The 15,124-nt window shown below is 41.9% G+C and overlaps 1 protein-coding gene across 6 annotated transcripts in view; it reads left to right on the top strand.

Annotated features, from left to right (window-relative positions):
- Ptpn13 (protein tyrosine phosphatase, non-receptor type 13) overlaps positions 1-15,124 on the top strand; it is a 174,398-nt gene that overhangs the window by 61,464 nt on the left and 97,810 nt on the right. For all 6 annotated transcript variants that reach the window (XM_039092276.2, XM_063273454.1, XM_063273453.1 and 3 more), the window contains exons 4-6: positions 448-513; positions 3,740-3,925; positions 5,810-5,897. In XM_039092276.2, coding sequence (XP_038948204.1) covers positions 448-513; positions 3,740-3,925; positions 5,810-5,897 — 340 coding nt within the window. The remainder of the gene's footprint in view (positions 1-447; positions 514-3,739; positions 3,926-5,809; positions 5,898-15,124) is intronic.

The following is a 15,124-nucleotide window of genomic DNA, read 5'->3' as shown; positions in this document are numbered from 1 at the left end:
CAGATGGACTGCTATTAGACATTAAGACTGCAATAGATGATATAATAACGGATAAGCTCTCCACAGTTAACACAGACAGCTCAGCTGGCAAGCTAAGGAAGCAAGGCCAGAGCACACTGTAAATGGCATGTAGAAGAAGGATCAGGAACATATGTCCACATCTTCGTAAGTTCATATAAACAACTAAGGAAAAGCTAGCAGAGTGATTACTCATTGCTAGGAGACTGTGCATTGCTGGTGGGGGTGGCGCATCAAGTCTAACCAGCGCTACTCTGATTTCTTATTTTAATCTCTCTGTATGTTTTTATGTAAGATGTGCAAAATGATTTTCCTCAAGTTACACGTTATACTTTCTTTGGAGCAAAAAAAAAAAAAAAAAACAAAACTATACTTGTTAATTTTTTAAATCTTACCATAAAGTGACTTTTATAAAAATTCCCTTCCCAGGTCCATATTTATTCTCTCGGAATGACATTGTATTGGGGGGCCGACCATGAAGTACCTCAGAGCCAGGTAAGTCATCTCACATGTGCGATGCTTTTACACTGACGCCTATCTATACCGTCTACAAGGCTCTTCCGTGTGACTGCGTGTATCCTACAGCATGCTGCCCGCCACACGGGTGCTTCTTACTGGTCGCTCACGTATGCACTGTCGGAGTCAGCAAGAACTAACAGTGAGTGCTCATGAGACCACTTTAAAGGTGTCCTAAGGACTGTGGCAGTCACTGCCCAGGGGTCAGTGACTGCGCCTGCGAGAAGGGTGACGGTGTGCTGTGTTAGAAGACTTTATTTCTCCCCGTCTACCGGTGTGGGATCTAAATGTCCTCTGATGACAGTGAGTACTGTCATTCTCTCAGTGACAGTACTGATGGAGCAGTTCTGTACCAGTACGTTAGGGGAGATGCCACCTCTGTCCCAGCCAGCCTGCCGTGGGGGAGATGGTGCCTCTGTCCCAGTCAACCCGTGGTAGGGAAAGCCGGGGCTCTGTTCCTGTCTTGAAGGCTGGGGAAACTTTGATAACGTAGTGCGCTTGGGATGGCAGAATCCTGTTTCAGCACTCCTGCGTAACAGGCGCACACCTGAGCTTAACTCTCAGACCCTGGACTCTGGTGAGATCATTAGGCCAGTTTCAGTATTTCTGTTCTAAAGTAATTCTGCTTCCTGAAGTCTCAATGTGAACATAGTAGAAAGCAGGAGTGGAAGCATTCAAAACAACCTTGTAACGTTTAGCATGTCGCTTAGGCCTGGGGAGGTGGCTCAGACAGTAAGTCGCTTGCCCCACAAGCATGGAAACCTATCTTGGGATCTCAGTCACACACACAAAAGCAGGGCATGGTAACACCATGTGCCTTGGGGGTGGAGAGAGGCCTATTCCTAGAGCTCACTGGTCAGCCGGATTTCTAACGGCTGTGCTACAGTTTTAGTGAGAGGTCTTACCTCAAATGACCATGTGGAAAAGGATAGTGGAAAACGTCAGCCTCTGAGCTCGTGCACATATTTGTGTGCATATCTGTACATATACCTACATACCTATGAGCAGTCACACAAAGCTCGCGCACACGCGCGTGCACACATGCACACAAAATAAAATGATGAAGAAGAAGAGGATGAAAAGAGGGGGACTTTTTAGTCATTTATAAATAAAAAACAAAAGCAGTTGCAGTTTATTGAATACCAGAAGAATTGGATACTTTCAAATAACTTTTAATCCAAAATTTATACATCTTACAATTCATGAGGTGAATGATATTATGCAGCATAGCTGATGGAAACTTTTGTCTATTTTCTTTGTTTCCTTAGTTTTAATTTTGTAAATATAAACAGGAAAATCAGTTGTTCCCGGAGAAACTGAGGTGATTTGTCATGCAACCTAACTGTCACGTAAAACGGAGCAGTCTACAATTACATTTTACATTCTTTTGTAATAACTGGAAATAAAGTCAATATAAATAATGCCAAATTGGAGAAGTAATATAATTATACTTTATGATCATAAAGACTTACCAACTTAGAAGTACTTTAACATTAATTATTTATTAAGTATATCTTGTGTCAGACCGAGCACTAGACTTTAGACCTGCTGATGGGCTATACCTCTGGCGTCTCCTGGACGATACAGATAGCGAAGTAGATTATGACAGTATAGTGTAATGACCTCTGTTAGGGCAAGTGGAAAAGCCAAGGTTGGACTGTTGAGGTCAGAAATAGAAAGCAGCAGAACGGTTCCTGCGTGTGCCCTGGTGGCCACGCTCTTGCTAGTTCCAGCTCCTTGGGGCCATTGGAACGAGCGCTAATCTATCTCGGTGGCTCCACACTGCCCCCAAGTACTCTGTGACCCAGGTCACTGCCATGCTAGTTTCATACCGAGACCGCCTATCTCTCGGCTCTCCTACTGAGGACTCTGCTCACATGCCCAGCATCCACCCCTGGTCTCAGTGGCAGCTACCGTCTCGTAAGTCTCTGCCCCTGCCCTGTTTACATTCCCAACATCCGCCCCCTAATAGTTATGGTATAAACTCCCAACGACCTGTTAAAATCCACAAACTGTAACCCAGCAACCAGATTTATATGTTAAATTCTCAATCCACAGTACATCCATACAATAAACTTAGAACCAATTAATAAGGATGTAAACTGCCCACCTAGATAAGTAAGTTTACCTACAGAAACTTTGTCCCCACCTTATTTTTTTACTGTCCAGTCATGGCCTTGATCCAACTGTGCCAGTCCTCACCTGCATATAGACATCAGCCTACATTGGACTTCTGATTAGAGCCCAAGGGTTAGAGAGAGTACGTTTGTAAAGGAAATTGTGTCTACTGTGACACAAGGGGAAGGTGGTACCTCAGAGGACGAGTGTCACATGAAGCTGTTAGTTAGACCAAATGCATGTCAGAGCTTACACATCCACAGCGACTGGCCAATATGTACTGCTACTACCTTTTAATTTGTTAAATACATTCTCGGGGTGGTGGAGAATTGCGCCTAGGACCTCCCGAGAGCTAAGCAATAATCCTGACAGAGAGCTGTACTCCAGCCCAGAAGTCCTTTCTTACGGCTGCTTTGTATTAATGAACAGTGATCCTAACCACCCTTCTTTATGCTTGTTGGCCATTTCGTTGTAGTAACTTAAAAGTCTATGTTAAATTATTTGTTAAAATAATGTCACATTCTGATCTATCTCATCAGAGTACTCAACATTTCATTTAACCGCTCTCATGTTATTTGAACATCTAGAATCTCTCACCTTATGCTACAAATCCCAAATTATAGAGAGGAGATCTTTCTGAACAGTGAATGTTGAAACACTATCTCCATTCTCAATGTTTTTGAATAATCAAAGTATTCCACTTCTGCCAGGCATGGTGGGAGGTGAGGCAGGAGTCTGTGTGAGTTCAAGACCAGCCTGGTCTATATTGAGAGTTCCAGGTCAGCCTGAGCTGTGCGGTGAGACCCTCTCAAACAATCAATCAAACAAACAAACAAACAAACAAACAAACAAAGCCGAAAAGGCCACACTTCTTCATTATAAAATTCACAGCTTTCGCTGTTGTTACATTTTAAATCTAGGAAGACATAATTAACTTCCTTCTGTTACGGTTTTTTGAAAGAAATAGGTCAAGGAGATGAAATTGCCAATAGAAAATAATTCATTTCCTGTGAACATTCGCTGTTCCTGAGACCCCCACAAAGGCCTTTTATGTACTTTACTGACGTGGCTTTTCCATTCGTTTTAGCCCATCAAGCTGGGAGACCATCTCAACAGCATTCTGCTGGGCATGTGCGAGGATGTTCTTTATGCTCGGGTGTCCGTCCGGACCGTGCTGGACGCCTGCAGCGCCCACATCAGGAACAGCAACTGTGCGCCCTCCTTTTCCTATGTGAAGCAGTTGGTAAAGCTGGTTCTGGGAAATATTTCTGGGGTAAGCTACAGTTCTGACTCGGAAGCACAGTTATGCTTTGAAAATCAGTAATCCCACAACCTCTCTTTAAATGTCCAGTGCAGCTTTTCAGGATAAAGAATAAAAAGTGGGATTCATTCTTTTATTGTTGATTATTTACTATAAGCAGTACTTTAAAAATTAGAATTCTACTGCAGTTAATTAGGCTCCCACATTTCATGAAAGCCTCTTTTTTCCCCCCCTCTATTATATATAAGTACACTGTAGCTGTCTTCAGATACACCAGAAGAGGGCATCAGACACCATTACAGATGGTTGTGAGCCACCATGTGGTTGCTGGGAATTGAACTCAGGACCTCTGGAAGAGCAGTCAGTGCTCTTAACATCTGAGCCACCTCTCCAGCCCGAAAGCCTCTCTTTTAAAGAGCTTCATTCTAGGGGTTGGGGATTTAGCTCAGTGGAAGAGCGCTTGCCTAGCAAGCGCAAGGCCCTGGGTTCAGTCCCCAGCTCCGAAAAAAAAAAAAAAAAAAAGAAAGAGCTTCATTCTAGGAGAGACCATAGAATGGTCACATTTTCAAGCTTCTCACAGTCTGTCCGCCATACTTTTCTCCACTGATCCTTCCCAGAGATCTCTAAGCAGACGACGGTGAGAAATAGACGCAGAGGTGTGAACTGTCTCTCACTAAACTCGTGCGGGCACCGTGATGGTCAAAGCACGCACTTCAGATTAACCAACCATGTCAGCAAGCCAGCTCAAGTGCCTTGGTTCCTCTAGTCCTACAGTGCCTTTACCTCAGTTTTGACTAACTGTAACCCATGGTTATTACTAGACAGCGTCCACCCGTGTCTCCAGGCAGCTGTGAAGGTAATGGAGTTGCTTCTGGTTCTCCACACGGGTTGGCACTTCAGAGCATCTCTAACAGTCACGACAGTAAGAATGGTGTGCACCACACCAGGTCGCTTTGAGAATTAGTGATGACGTTGATAACGCACTGTGCAGGGCCTGGCATGGCCGCTAAGTGGCAGTTGTTACTGACAGCTGCCTCAGAGCAGGAACTCACAAGTATCTGTAATAGTCACTCTTTTCCTGTTACTGTCGATGCAGTGTGACTGATGCCACTTATGCAGTTCAAGGACAGCATGGTTTCGGAAATGCTTCTTTTAACGCTACTTTTAAGTAGGAAATAAAATGCTTAGAACCACGAATTTGTCACCCGAGGCAGAATTTTGATCTATACTCAAACCTCAGTACTGGAGGCTTATTAAATGTGTGTGCATAGATGCAGGCGTGCGCCCATGCCTTTTGGACTACACATAGCCTCACTGTTCTCTTCAACTTTAATCTGTATTTATCCTGGGTTTTCTCATCCAAGTAGACTAGTGTTCCGACTATCATCCTGTATAGTAAGAGTCTGACCCAATTTGACATGGCTTATTTTATATAAGTATCTATGGTTAAAGTCATTGAAGTTTCAGACTACTGAAACATGTTGTTATAAGGAGGATCCCATACAGCATCGATATAAATTGTCACCCCCCAACATATCCAGTTTAAAAACTTAGCAGACGATGCAATTCTGGCAAGCAGTATCTAGGAAATGACTTCTGAGGTAGTGTATAGTTGCAACTGAGAGAAAGTCTTCTTATACAAAAATTATTCTAATTTGAGAGATTACAGCCGGGTTGGGGATTTAGCTCAGTGGTAGAGCGCTTGCCTAGCAAGCCCTGGGTTCGGTCCCCAGCTCCGGAAAAAAAAAAGAGAGAGAGATTACAGCCAGACGGGGCGTCTCCTTACATGGTACTAAACCCTCGTGGTTGGGTAATGTGCTGTTCCGTGGACAGTCACTGACAAAAAATATCTATGTTTTATTTTATCAAACTTGACTTTTGATCACCTGTGCACAGACGGATCCGCTTTCCCATAGCAGTGAAGAAAAGCCTGACCGGAGCCAGGCCATCCGAGACCGACTGAGAGGAAAAGGATTACCCATAGGTAAGGGAAAGGGTGTGGGTAGAGCGGGGCTGGGCTTTACTGCTCTCCTCTTGTCCGTGGAAGTGTGCTAGCCTGCCTTAGAAACCTACGCTCGTGACTGCGGTTCTGAGAACCCAAGGATGCAAAGTGGACGCCCAGGGTGGAGATAAAGATCAGGCACAATAATAAATAAACATTGCAGTTGTGTAAAATGTTCACTACCACAACTCCCACACGTGCTGCTGCCCTTCCCAAGGCCCCTTTATCAGGACCACCGTTCACCCATCAAGGCGGTTTATATCAAGGTTAGATTTACAGCGTGACCAGATGAGCATGTGTATTTATAAGCATCAGGACCCCTAAGGGAAAAGCTCCAGAAAGCACCATCATTCTTTTTTTTTTTTTTTACTTTTCTATTTTTCAGAGCTGGGGACTGAACCCAGGGCCTTGCGCTTGCTAGACAAGCACTCTACCACTGAGCTAAATCCCCAACCCCAAGCACCATCATTCTTACTGCTTATGCCCTGGTGTTTTCCCTTTTATCTTCCTTTTCATATTAGGCAGGATCCAATGAATTGATCTCATGGGGAAATATTCCCAGACTTGCACTTGTCAAACACTGCCATAGTTTATTTTATAAGTTATACTTGTTATTGTCTTTTCACTTATCAGGAGTTGTTGAAATTCAAGGTAACAAACATTAACAAGAATATTTTTGTACAAAGAAAAAAATAACAAATATATTCAAATATGTCCTGTGATGTATATAATTGTCTAAAATAAATTAGAAGATTAGCTTTTCTAATTTTTAATTTACTCAGACAACCGGCATATTTAGAAAATAGTCTTATTTAGAAAACGAACACCAGCCAAAAGGAAACCCGTGAGAAACCCTTCGTGTAAAACTGAAGCGTAGACTGGTGATTATCTGCACTGTTGCAGAGTTCAGAAACCTCTGAAGCAAAGAGAATATATTCTTAACCAGGGTTCTGTTTCTCCTGAAGTCAAGAAGAGCAGTGCATGTGTTTTATGAGGATTCTGTGTGGTGCCCTCATTGGTTAGATGTCCATGTGTTTTGTGGGGATTCTGCTGTGCTCTGATTGGTTAGATATCCATGTTTTGTGGGGACTCTGTGCTGTGCTCTCATTGATTAGATGTCCGTGTGTTTTGTGGGGACTCTGCTGTGCTCTAGTTGGTTAGATGTCCGTGTGTTTTGTGGGGACACTGCTGTGCTCTCATTGATTAGATGTCCGTGTGTTTTGTGGGGACTCTGCTGTGCTCTGGTTGGTTAGATGTCCGTGTGTTTTGTGGGGACACTGCTGTGCTCTCATTGATTAGATGTCCGTGTGTTTTGTGGGTATTCTGCTGTGCTCTGGTTGGTTAGCTGGCCATTTTGGTGTTTTGCTTTACCTGTTTTAAATAAAGATTATACTGTTTCTGAAAAAGTATCTTAGTTTTCATTTCAAGATACTAGAGGGTTCTTTCCCAGTATATATTATTTATATGTGGATAAAAGTACAATGTAAGGTTCGTCTGAGTTAGTTCTTAGAATGTTTTTATACCAGTTATTTTTAATACCTTCTTGTAAGTCCTCATGTCCCTTGGGTATGTGACACACTATGGATAAATGTCTGCTTCTCTTTGTACTGTACCAGGATTTAAACTCTGACAAGGTATGCTCATGGTGCAAAGAATCCATCAGTTTCAATCACTTTCCTTTTTAGAACAGAATAATCATGGGAAATTATTTATGAATGTCAGTAGCAATCTACAGTAGCCCATTTTTCCAGAACTCAAACTGAGCATTTGAATAATGAGACATGAGATTGGCAACTTTCTTTCCTGTCTTTCCGCTACGCTTCCCACTCTCCCCCTCCCCCACTGCATGTTCTCCCCCGTGGTCCCCTCACTCCTGTCTTCTACACCTCTTCCCTTGTGTGTCCTGATCTGTCCCCAGCCCTCCCGGAGTGTCCCACTATCCACTCCAGCACAATTAATAATTATAAATTTATATATTAATGATTAATTCTTTTAAATGGTCTAGGTTCTTACAAGACCTCACAAGAGTGACGTGATATTTTTGTTCTAGTGATCCATCGAGAATCTATTTCGGGGGGGAATCACCCTGCCATGCCACGTTTAGTGTATGAAGTCTTAAAGGCTGTGAAGTGTTAATGTGATATATTTAATTACTTTTGGTGGCTTAGAATTTTAGTGTTTCAGACAATAACTGTTATATGATCATTTCAGAAGTAACAACTAGAGACTGAATTGAATGTATGTCTACTCTGTAGGCATATCCAAACTAGTAACTTATGTGTTTTTAAATAAGAAATTATGTAGTTTTAGCTTTCTGGATATAGGGAAAACCTTTTGATATATTAAGTGCAATTGGTTGTGTAAATGTTTAGTGAATATCTTTTGATTGCATGAGCATGAGAAATAATTTTATCAAAACGATAGGCATCCTGGTATCCTGTTTTCATAATACAGCTTTTCGGTGTTCCATAATATGTGGGACTCCTATTATATCACTGAGTTGTAAACCGTGAGTAAAACATGAGCGAAAAGTTAAGCAGAGCCCTCACTGTCGTGGCCTATCTTACTTGACTTCTTTAACGATTTTATTTTTATCACTTTCATGTGCACTTGTGTTTTGTTTACATGTATGTCTGTGTGATGGAGTCAGATCCCCTGGAACTGAGCAGCCACCGGCTGCTGGGAATTGTGAGCCACCATGTGGGTGCTGGGAATTGAACTAGGGTCCTCTGGAAGAGCAGCCAGTGCTCTTAACCACTGAGCCATCTCTCCAGTCCCTGGCCCTTTTCTGACTGTAGCAATAAAAGCATTGTAAGTTGTTTGACAATAAATTTTAATCCCTTTTAATTTATGGCTTTAATTTTATTCTAAAAAGACGCAGCAGTGTTGCTTAATAGTTCCTAGTAGTTCTTTAGGCTTGGATTCATGGGTTATTTCAATACAGGTAATGAAGGAACGCCATGATTTTACAAACTAATAGAAATCATTTGTAGTTGGTCACCATAAAATCTCTCCTCTCTGTAAACTGAAGAGATTTTTGTAAAGAGATAACAATGTGCTGCTCGGGTGGAACCAAATCAAGCATTTCCTACCATTGTATTTGGGCTAGAAATTGCACCCTCCTTTGGTTAAGTATAAGAGAGGAAGAATCCTGGGTTCTGGCCAGTGCTTGCATGGTGGTAATAATGCTGTACACGAGCCCTATACAGGTTCTTTTTCATTCCTACAAAACCTCAACAAAACTGAAGCAAGGAAGTTGTGCTAACTAAGGTCTCCATGAGGAGAAGCAATTAGCAGCCAGTTGTCAGTAGCAGATACTAAGTCAGAAGCTTAAAACTGGAAAAAAGTTAACTGTTAACTGGAGCTAGGCAGATGGCTCAGTGATTAAGAACACACCAGCTGTTCTTTCAGAGATCCTGAGTTCGATTCCCAGCACCTACATGATGACTCATGGCCATCTGTAACATGATCTCCTCTTCTGGCATGCAGGTGTATGTGCAGATAGAGTATTAATAGTACATTAATATTCATTTAATATACATCATCAACATAGGCATCCTTCTAGGATGATGTTCCCTTGGGGCAGGCTAGCTCACTTTCCAGTTGTGGGGAACCAAGTAGCCTGAGCCCCAATGGCTAGTGAAGTAGTCTCCTCGCTACTCCCCCTTGGCAGTGTCCATGGCAGGCAGCTTCAGTGTGTCCGATCCTGATCGGAGTGTTCAATAAAGAAAGCAGCAGGACAGACGGGCAGAGAGATAGAGTCAGGTTGAAAGAAGTCAGTCAATTCAGGGATGATGACAGCATCTGTTGTGTGACTAAGTCCCTACCATTCGCTGTGTCGTGTGTGAGTGGATGACTTTGGAGGGTGGCTCTTGCATCGTCTGAGATCTGCTGCCATACCTGATAGCATGGTTTCCTTGCACGTGCTCACAATTCTTGCCAAGCATTAGGGGACACCTACACGACCCTCAGAGATCGGTCAGTATGATGGCCTCAGAAGCCTGGGCGTGTGGATGCTGCCCTGTTTCTTCTTCCTGTGTCCTTGAGCATAATTTTAAGGAGAGCGGAGGAACTGAGGAGCTTTGTTAATACTGAGATGCCATTTCCATTCACAGAGATGCTGTGTGTGAAGAGGAAAAGAGAATGGTGGTACCCATCACATATTAACTGACATATAATAAAAATAGCTAAAATACATACTTTACAGGGAGGTTCTTTCCAGTTTAATTGAAATAAATGGGGGCACACTCTGTTAAAGCTTTTTATATTCTTAAATCTTTTTTTTTGTTTGTTTGTTTGTTTAGTTTTCAAGACAAGGTTTCTCTGTGAATCCCTGTCTATCCTGGATCTCTGTGGACCAGACTGACTTCTAACTCAAGCAATCCACCAGTCTTTCCCTCCTGTGCTCTGGATTAGAGGGCGTGCCGCTTCTGTCCTGATTTTCTTAAGTCTTTTATCTGTAGCTCTTCACTCAATGTTCATTCCTCTGTGTTTGAATTTGAGCAAACTGTGCCTTCTCCAGAAGGAGAATATTTGTGTCTTCATTGTAAAATTGGATGCTTACGATTGGTGACAGTCTGAGTCTGTGAATGGAGCTCAGAGCCTCCTGAAGAGATCAGAAAATCTCGTAACCATTGCCTTTTATCCTATTAGGAAAAGGTTGATACTTTATTAAAAAGAACGGGTCTAACTTATGGGACACAATGAAAGCAGTGTTAAGAGGAAAACTCATAACTCTGAGTGCCTCCAAGAGGAAACTGGAGAGAGCATGCACTAGCAGCTTGACAGCACACCTGAAGGCTCTAGAACAAAAGGAAGCAAATACACCCAAGAGAGTAGATGACAGGAAATAATCAAACTCAGGGCTGAAATCAACCAGGTAGAAAAAACAAACAAAAACCTACACAAAGAATCAACAAAACCAGGAGCTGGTTCTTTGAGAAAATCAACAAGATAGATAAGCCTTTTTTTTTTTTTTTTTCTTCTTTTTGTCAGAACTGGGGACCGAACCCAGGGCCATGCACTTGCTAGGCAAGCGCTCTACCACTGAGCTAAATCCCCAACCCCGATAGATAAGCCTTTAACCAGACTAACCAGAGGGCACAGAGAGTATATCCAAATTAACAAAATTAGAAATGAAGAGGGAGACATAACAACAGAATCTGAGAAAACTCGGAAAAATCATCGGATCTTACTACAAAAGCTTTCAGCAAAACTGGAAAATCTGGGTGAAGTGGAAAATATTTTAAACAGATACCAGGCACCAAAGTTAAATCAGGATCAGATAAACCATCTAAATAGTCCCATAACCCCTAAAGAGATAGAAGCAGTCATTAAAAGTCTCCCAACCAAAAAAAGCCCAGGACCAGATGGGTTTAGTGCAGAATTCTATCAAACTTTCAAAGAAGACCTAATACCACTACTCTTCACAATACTATTCCGCAAAATAGAAACAGAAGGACCACTACCCAATTTGTTCTATGAAGCCACAATTACGCTTATACTTATACCACACAAAGGCCCAACAAAGAAAGAGAACTTCAGACCAATTTCCCTTATGAATATCGATGCCAAAATATTCAATAAAATTCTTGCAAACCAAAACCAAGAGCACATCAAAAGGATCATCCATCATGATCAAGTAGGCTTCATCCCAGGCATGCAGGGATGGTTTAATATACGGAAAACCATCAACTCAGTCCACTATATAAACAAACTCAAAGAAAAAAAACACATGATCATTTCTTTTGATGCTGAGAAAGTATTTGTCAAAATTCAACATTTTCATGGTAAAAGTCTTGGAAAGATCAGGAATTCAAGGCCCATACCTAAACATAGTAAAAGGAATATACAGCAAACCAGTAACAAACATCAATCTAAATGGAGAGAAACTTGAAGCAATCCCACTAAAATCAGGGACATAGACAAGACTTCCTGCTCTCTTTCTACCTATTGACTATAGTACTTGAAGTCCTAGGGGAGCAATTAGTCAACAAAGGAAAGTCAAAGGGATACAAATTGGAAAAGAAGAAGTCAAAATATCACTATTTGCAGATGCTATGATGGTATACTTAAGTCACCCCAAAAATTCCACCAGAGAACTCCTACAGTTGATAAACAACTTCAGCTAAGTGGCTGGACATAAAATTAACTCAAACAAATCAGTAGCCTTCCTTTATTCAAAGCATATACAGACTGTGAAAGAAATTAGGGAAATGATACCCTTTACAGTAGTCACAGGTAATATAAAATACCTTGGTGTGACTCTAACCAAGCAAATGAAAGATCTGTATGACAAGAACTTCAAGTCTCTGAAGAAAGAAATCGAGGAAGATCTCAGAAGATGGAAAGATCTCCCATGCTCATGGATTGGCAGGATTAATATTGTAAAAATAGTCATCTTGTCAAAAGCAATCTAGAGATTCAATACAATCCCCATCAAAATTCCAATTCAATTCTTCACAGAGTTAAAAAGAGCAGTTGCAAATTCATTTGAAATAGCAAAAAATCTCAGGATAGCAAAGGCTATACTCAACAATAAAAGAACTTCTAAGGGGGAATCACCATCTCTAACCTCCAACTGTATTAAAGAGCAGTAGTGATAAAAGCTGCATGGTATTGGTAGCGAGACAGGCAGGTAGTTCAATGGAATAGAATCGAAGACGCAGAAATGAACCCACACACCTGTGCTCACTTGATCTTTGACAAAGGAGCTAAAACCATACAGTGCAAAAAAGGTAGCATTTTCAACAAATGTTGGTTCAACTGGTGGTCAGCATGCAGAAGAATGCAAATCGATCCATTCTTATCTCCTTTTACAAAGCTCAAGTCCAAGTGGATCAAGGACCTCCACATAAAACCAGCTATTCTCCAACTAATAGAAGAGAAAGTGGGAAAGAGCCTTGAACACATGGGAACTGGGGAAAATTTCCTGAACAGAACACTAATGGCTTATGCTCTAGGATCAAATGGGCCCTCATAAAATTGCAAAGTTTCTGTAAGGCAAAGGACATTGTCAATAGGACAAAATGGCAACCAACTGATTGGGAAAAGATCTTTACCATCAGATAGAGGGCTAATATCTAATATTTACAAAGAACTCAAGAAGGTAGACTCCAGAAAATTAAACAATCCTATTAAAAAAATGGGGTGTGGAGCTAAACAAAGAATTCTCAACTATGGAATATTGAATATAGCTGAGAAGCACCTAAAGAAGTAATGTTCCTTAGATCACAAAATAACACACATGGTATGCATTCACTGATAAGTGGATATTAGCTCAAAAGCTCGGAATACCCAAGATACAATTTACAGATCACATGAAGCTCAAGAAGAAGGAAGACTAAAGTTTAGATGGTTCAGTCCTTAGAAGGGGGGCCAAAATACTCACCAGAAGAAATACAGAGACAAAGTGTGGAGAAGAGACCGAAGGAAAGGCCGTCCAGTGACTGCCCCTCCAGGGCATCTATCCCACATATAGTTACCAAACTTAGATAGTATTGGCTGATGCCAAGAAGTGCATGCTGACAGGAGCCTGATATAGCTGTCTCCTGAGAGGCCATGCCAGAGCCTGGCAAACATAGATTCAGATGTGTGCAGCCAACCATTGGACTGAGAACGGAGTCCTCAATGGAAGAGTTAGAGAAAAGATTGTAGGAGCTGAAGGGGTTTGCAACTCCATAGGAAGAACAGTGATATCAAGGAGCCAGACCCCCCAAAGCTCTCCGGGACTAAACCACCAACTGAAGAGTACACACGGAGCAACCCATGGCTCCAGCTGCGTATGTAGCAGAGGATAGCCTTAGGGGGGGCATCAATGGGAGGAGAGGCCCTTGGTCCTGTAAAGGCTGGATGCTCCAGTGTCGGGGAATGCCAGGGCAGGGAGTTGGGAGTGGGTGGGTGGGTAGGTGAACAACTCTTAAAAAAAAAAAAAAGGGGGCTGGGGATTTAGCTCAGTGGTAGAGCGCTTGCCTAGGAAGCGCAAGGCCCTGGGTTCGGTCCCCAGCTCCGAAAAAAAGAACCAAAAAAAAAAAAAAAAAAAAAAAAAAAGCAGGGGTCTAGGGTAGGATATTGGGTTTGGAGTGGAAAGGGGATAACATTTGAAATGTAAAGAAAATATCCAATAAAAGAAAAGAGGAAGAAGAAGAAGGAGGAGGAGGAGGAGGAGGAGGAGGAGGAGGAGGAGGAGGAGGAGGAAAAAGAGCAGACTTCTATGGGAACCTCCTGATCTTTGATTTCATTATTTTTCTCAAGAGAAGTTAAAAATCCTCTCTTAAGTAGGTAATCATATGCCTAGGGAAACAAAGCAGATACAGAAAAGAGAAAGAAAATTTGATTTATTCTGTTTTTGAGAAGAGCTCAGGAAAGTTCAGATGGGTTAGCTTACTGATCCTGTCATCTCTAAAGCAGGGAACATTGAGTCAGACCCCTGTGTTGTAGAGGGAGGAAATGTGAAACATGGAGATTGACCGACCGGCCCGGCTTATGGGCTGATCTCTATCAAAGTCTCTTGATAGTAGTCTTTCTGCCACATGATGCCGTCTAAGCTGGACTTTAAAGTTTTCTAATCAGTCCCCTCGACTATCACTCTCTCAGAAGCTATTTTATATGAAATTATAAATTTGAAACAAATACGAAAGTCTCTTATTGTTCTGCTACAGAGTAAGGTGTGCAAAGCTAATGAAGTGCATATTCACACACATAAGTACAGGTATATCGTGTAAGGGATCGTCTTTATAGTGAGACAGTGTGCTAATGAGGGCAGGTCGGTGTGCTCTGCTAGCACAGTGGAAGGAGAAACTGTCAGGGTGAGGAACTGTGCCCCAGTGACAAGGCTGTCATGCTTCATTGGTTACTGCAATGCTATTTATTGATAGCTGAGAAAAATACTGTCAGTAACATGCACACGTTTGGAAGCATTGGGAAAGCAGTCAGCTGGTGTGCATTTCACTTAGTCTCAAGAACTGACTAGCAAATGGTGCTGCTGTTACCAGCACGTGCTCTTTGGCCAGCAGACATGGGCCTAGCATGCCCGCGTTTTTTCTCACCCATATGGTAGGTTCTAGATTTGAACTCACATTTTAAATTACTAGATTAGTGAATTTTCCCCTAGTGCCTTAACATCATAAAGCATATGTTGCCATGTTATGTCCTTTATTTAGTAAGATTTACAGTTTTTCAGGATTATTATTTTATACCACATCTTGTAT

The sequence above is a fragment of the Rattus norvegicus genome, chromosome 14, assembly GCF_036323735.1.
Source record: "Rattus norvegicus strain BN/NHsdMcwi chromosome 14, GRCr8, whole genome shotgun sequence".
NCBI classification, from domain to species: domain Eukaryota; kingdom Metazoa; phylum Chordata; class Mammalia; order Rodentia; family Muridae; genus Rattus; species Rattus norvegicus.
Note: the sequence above shows the minus strand (reverse complement) of the source record. Positions and strands in the feature narration are given on the sequence as shown.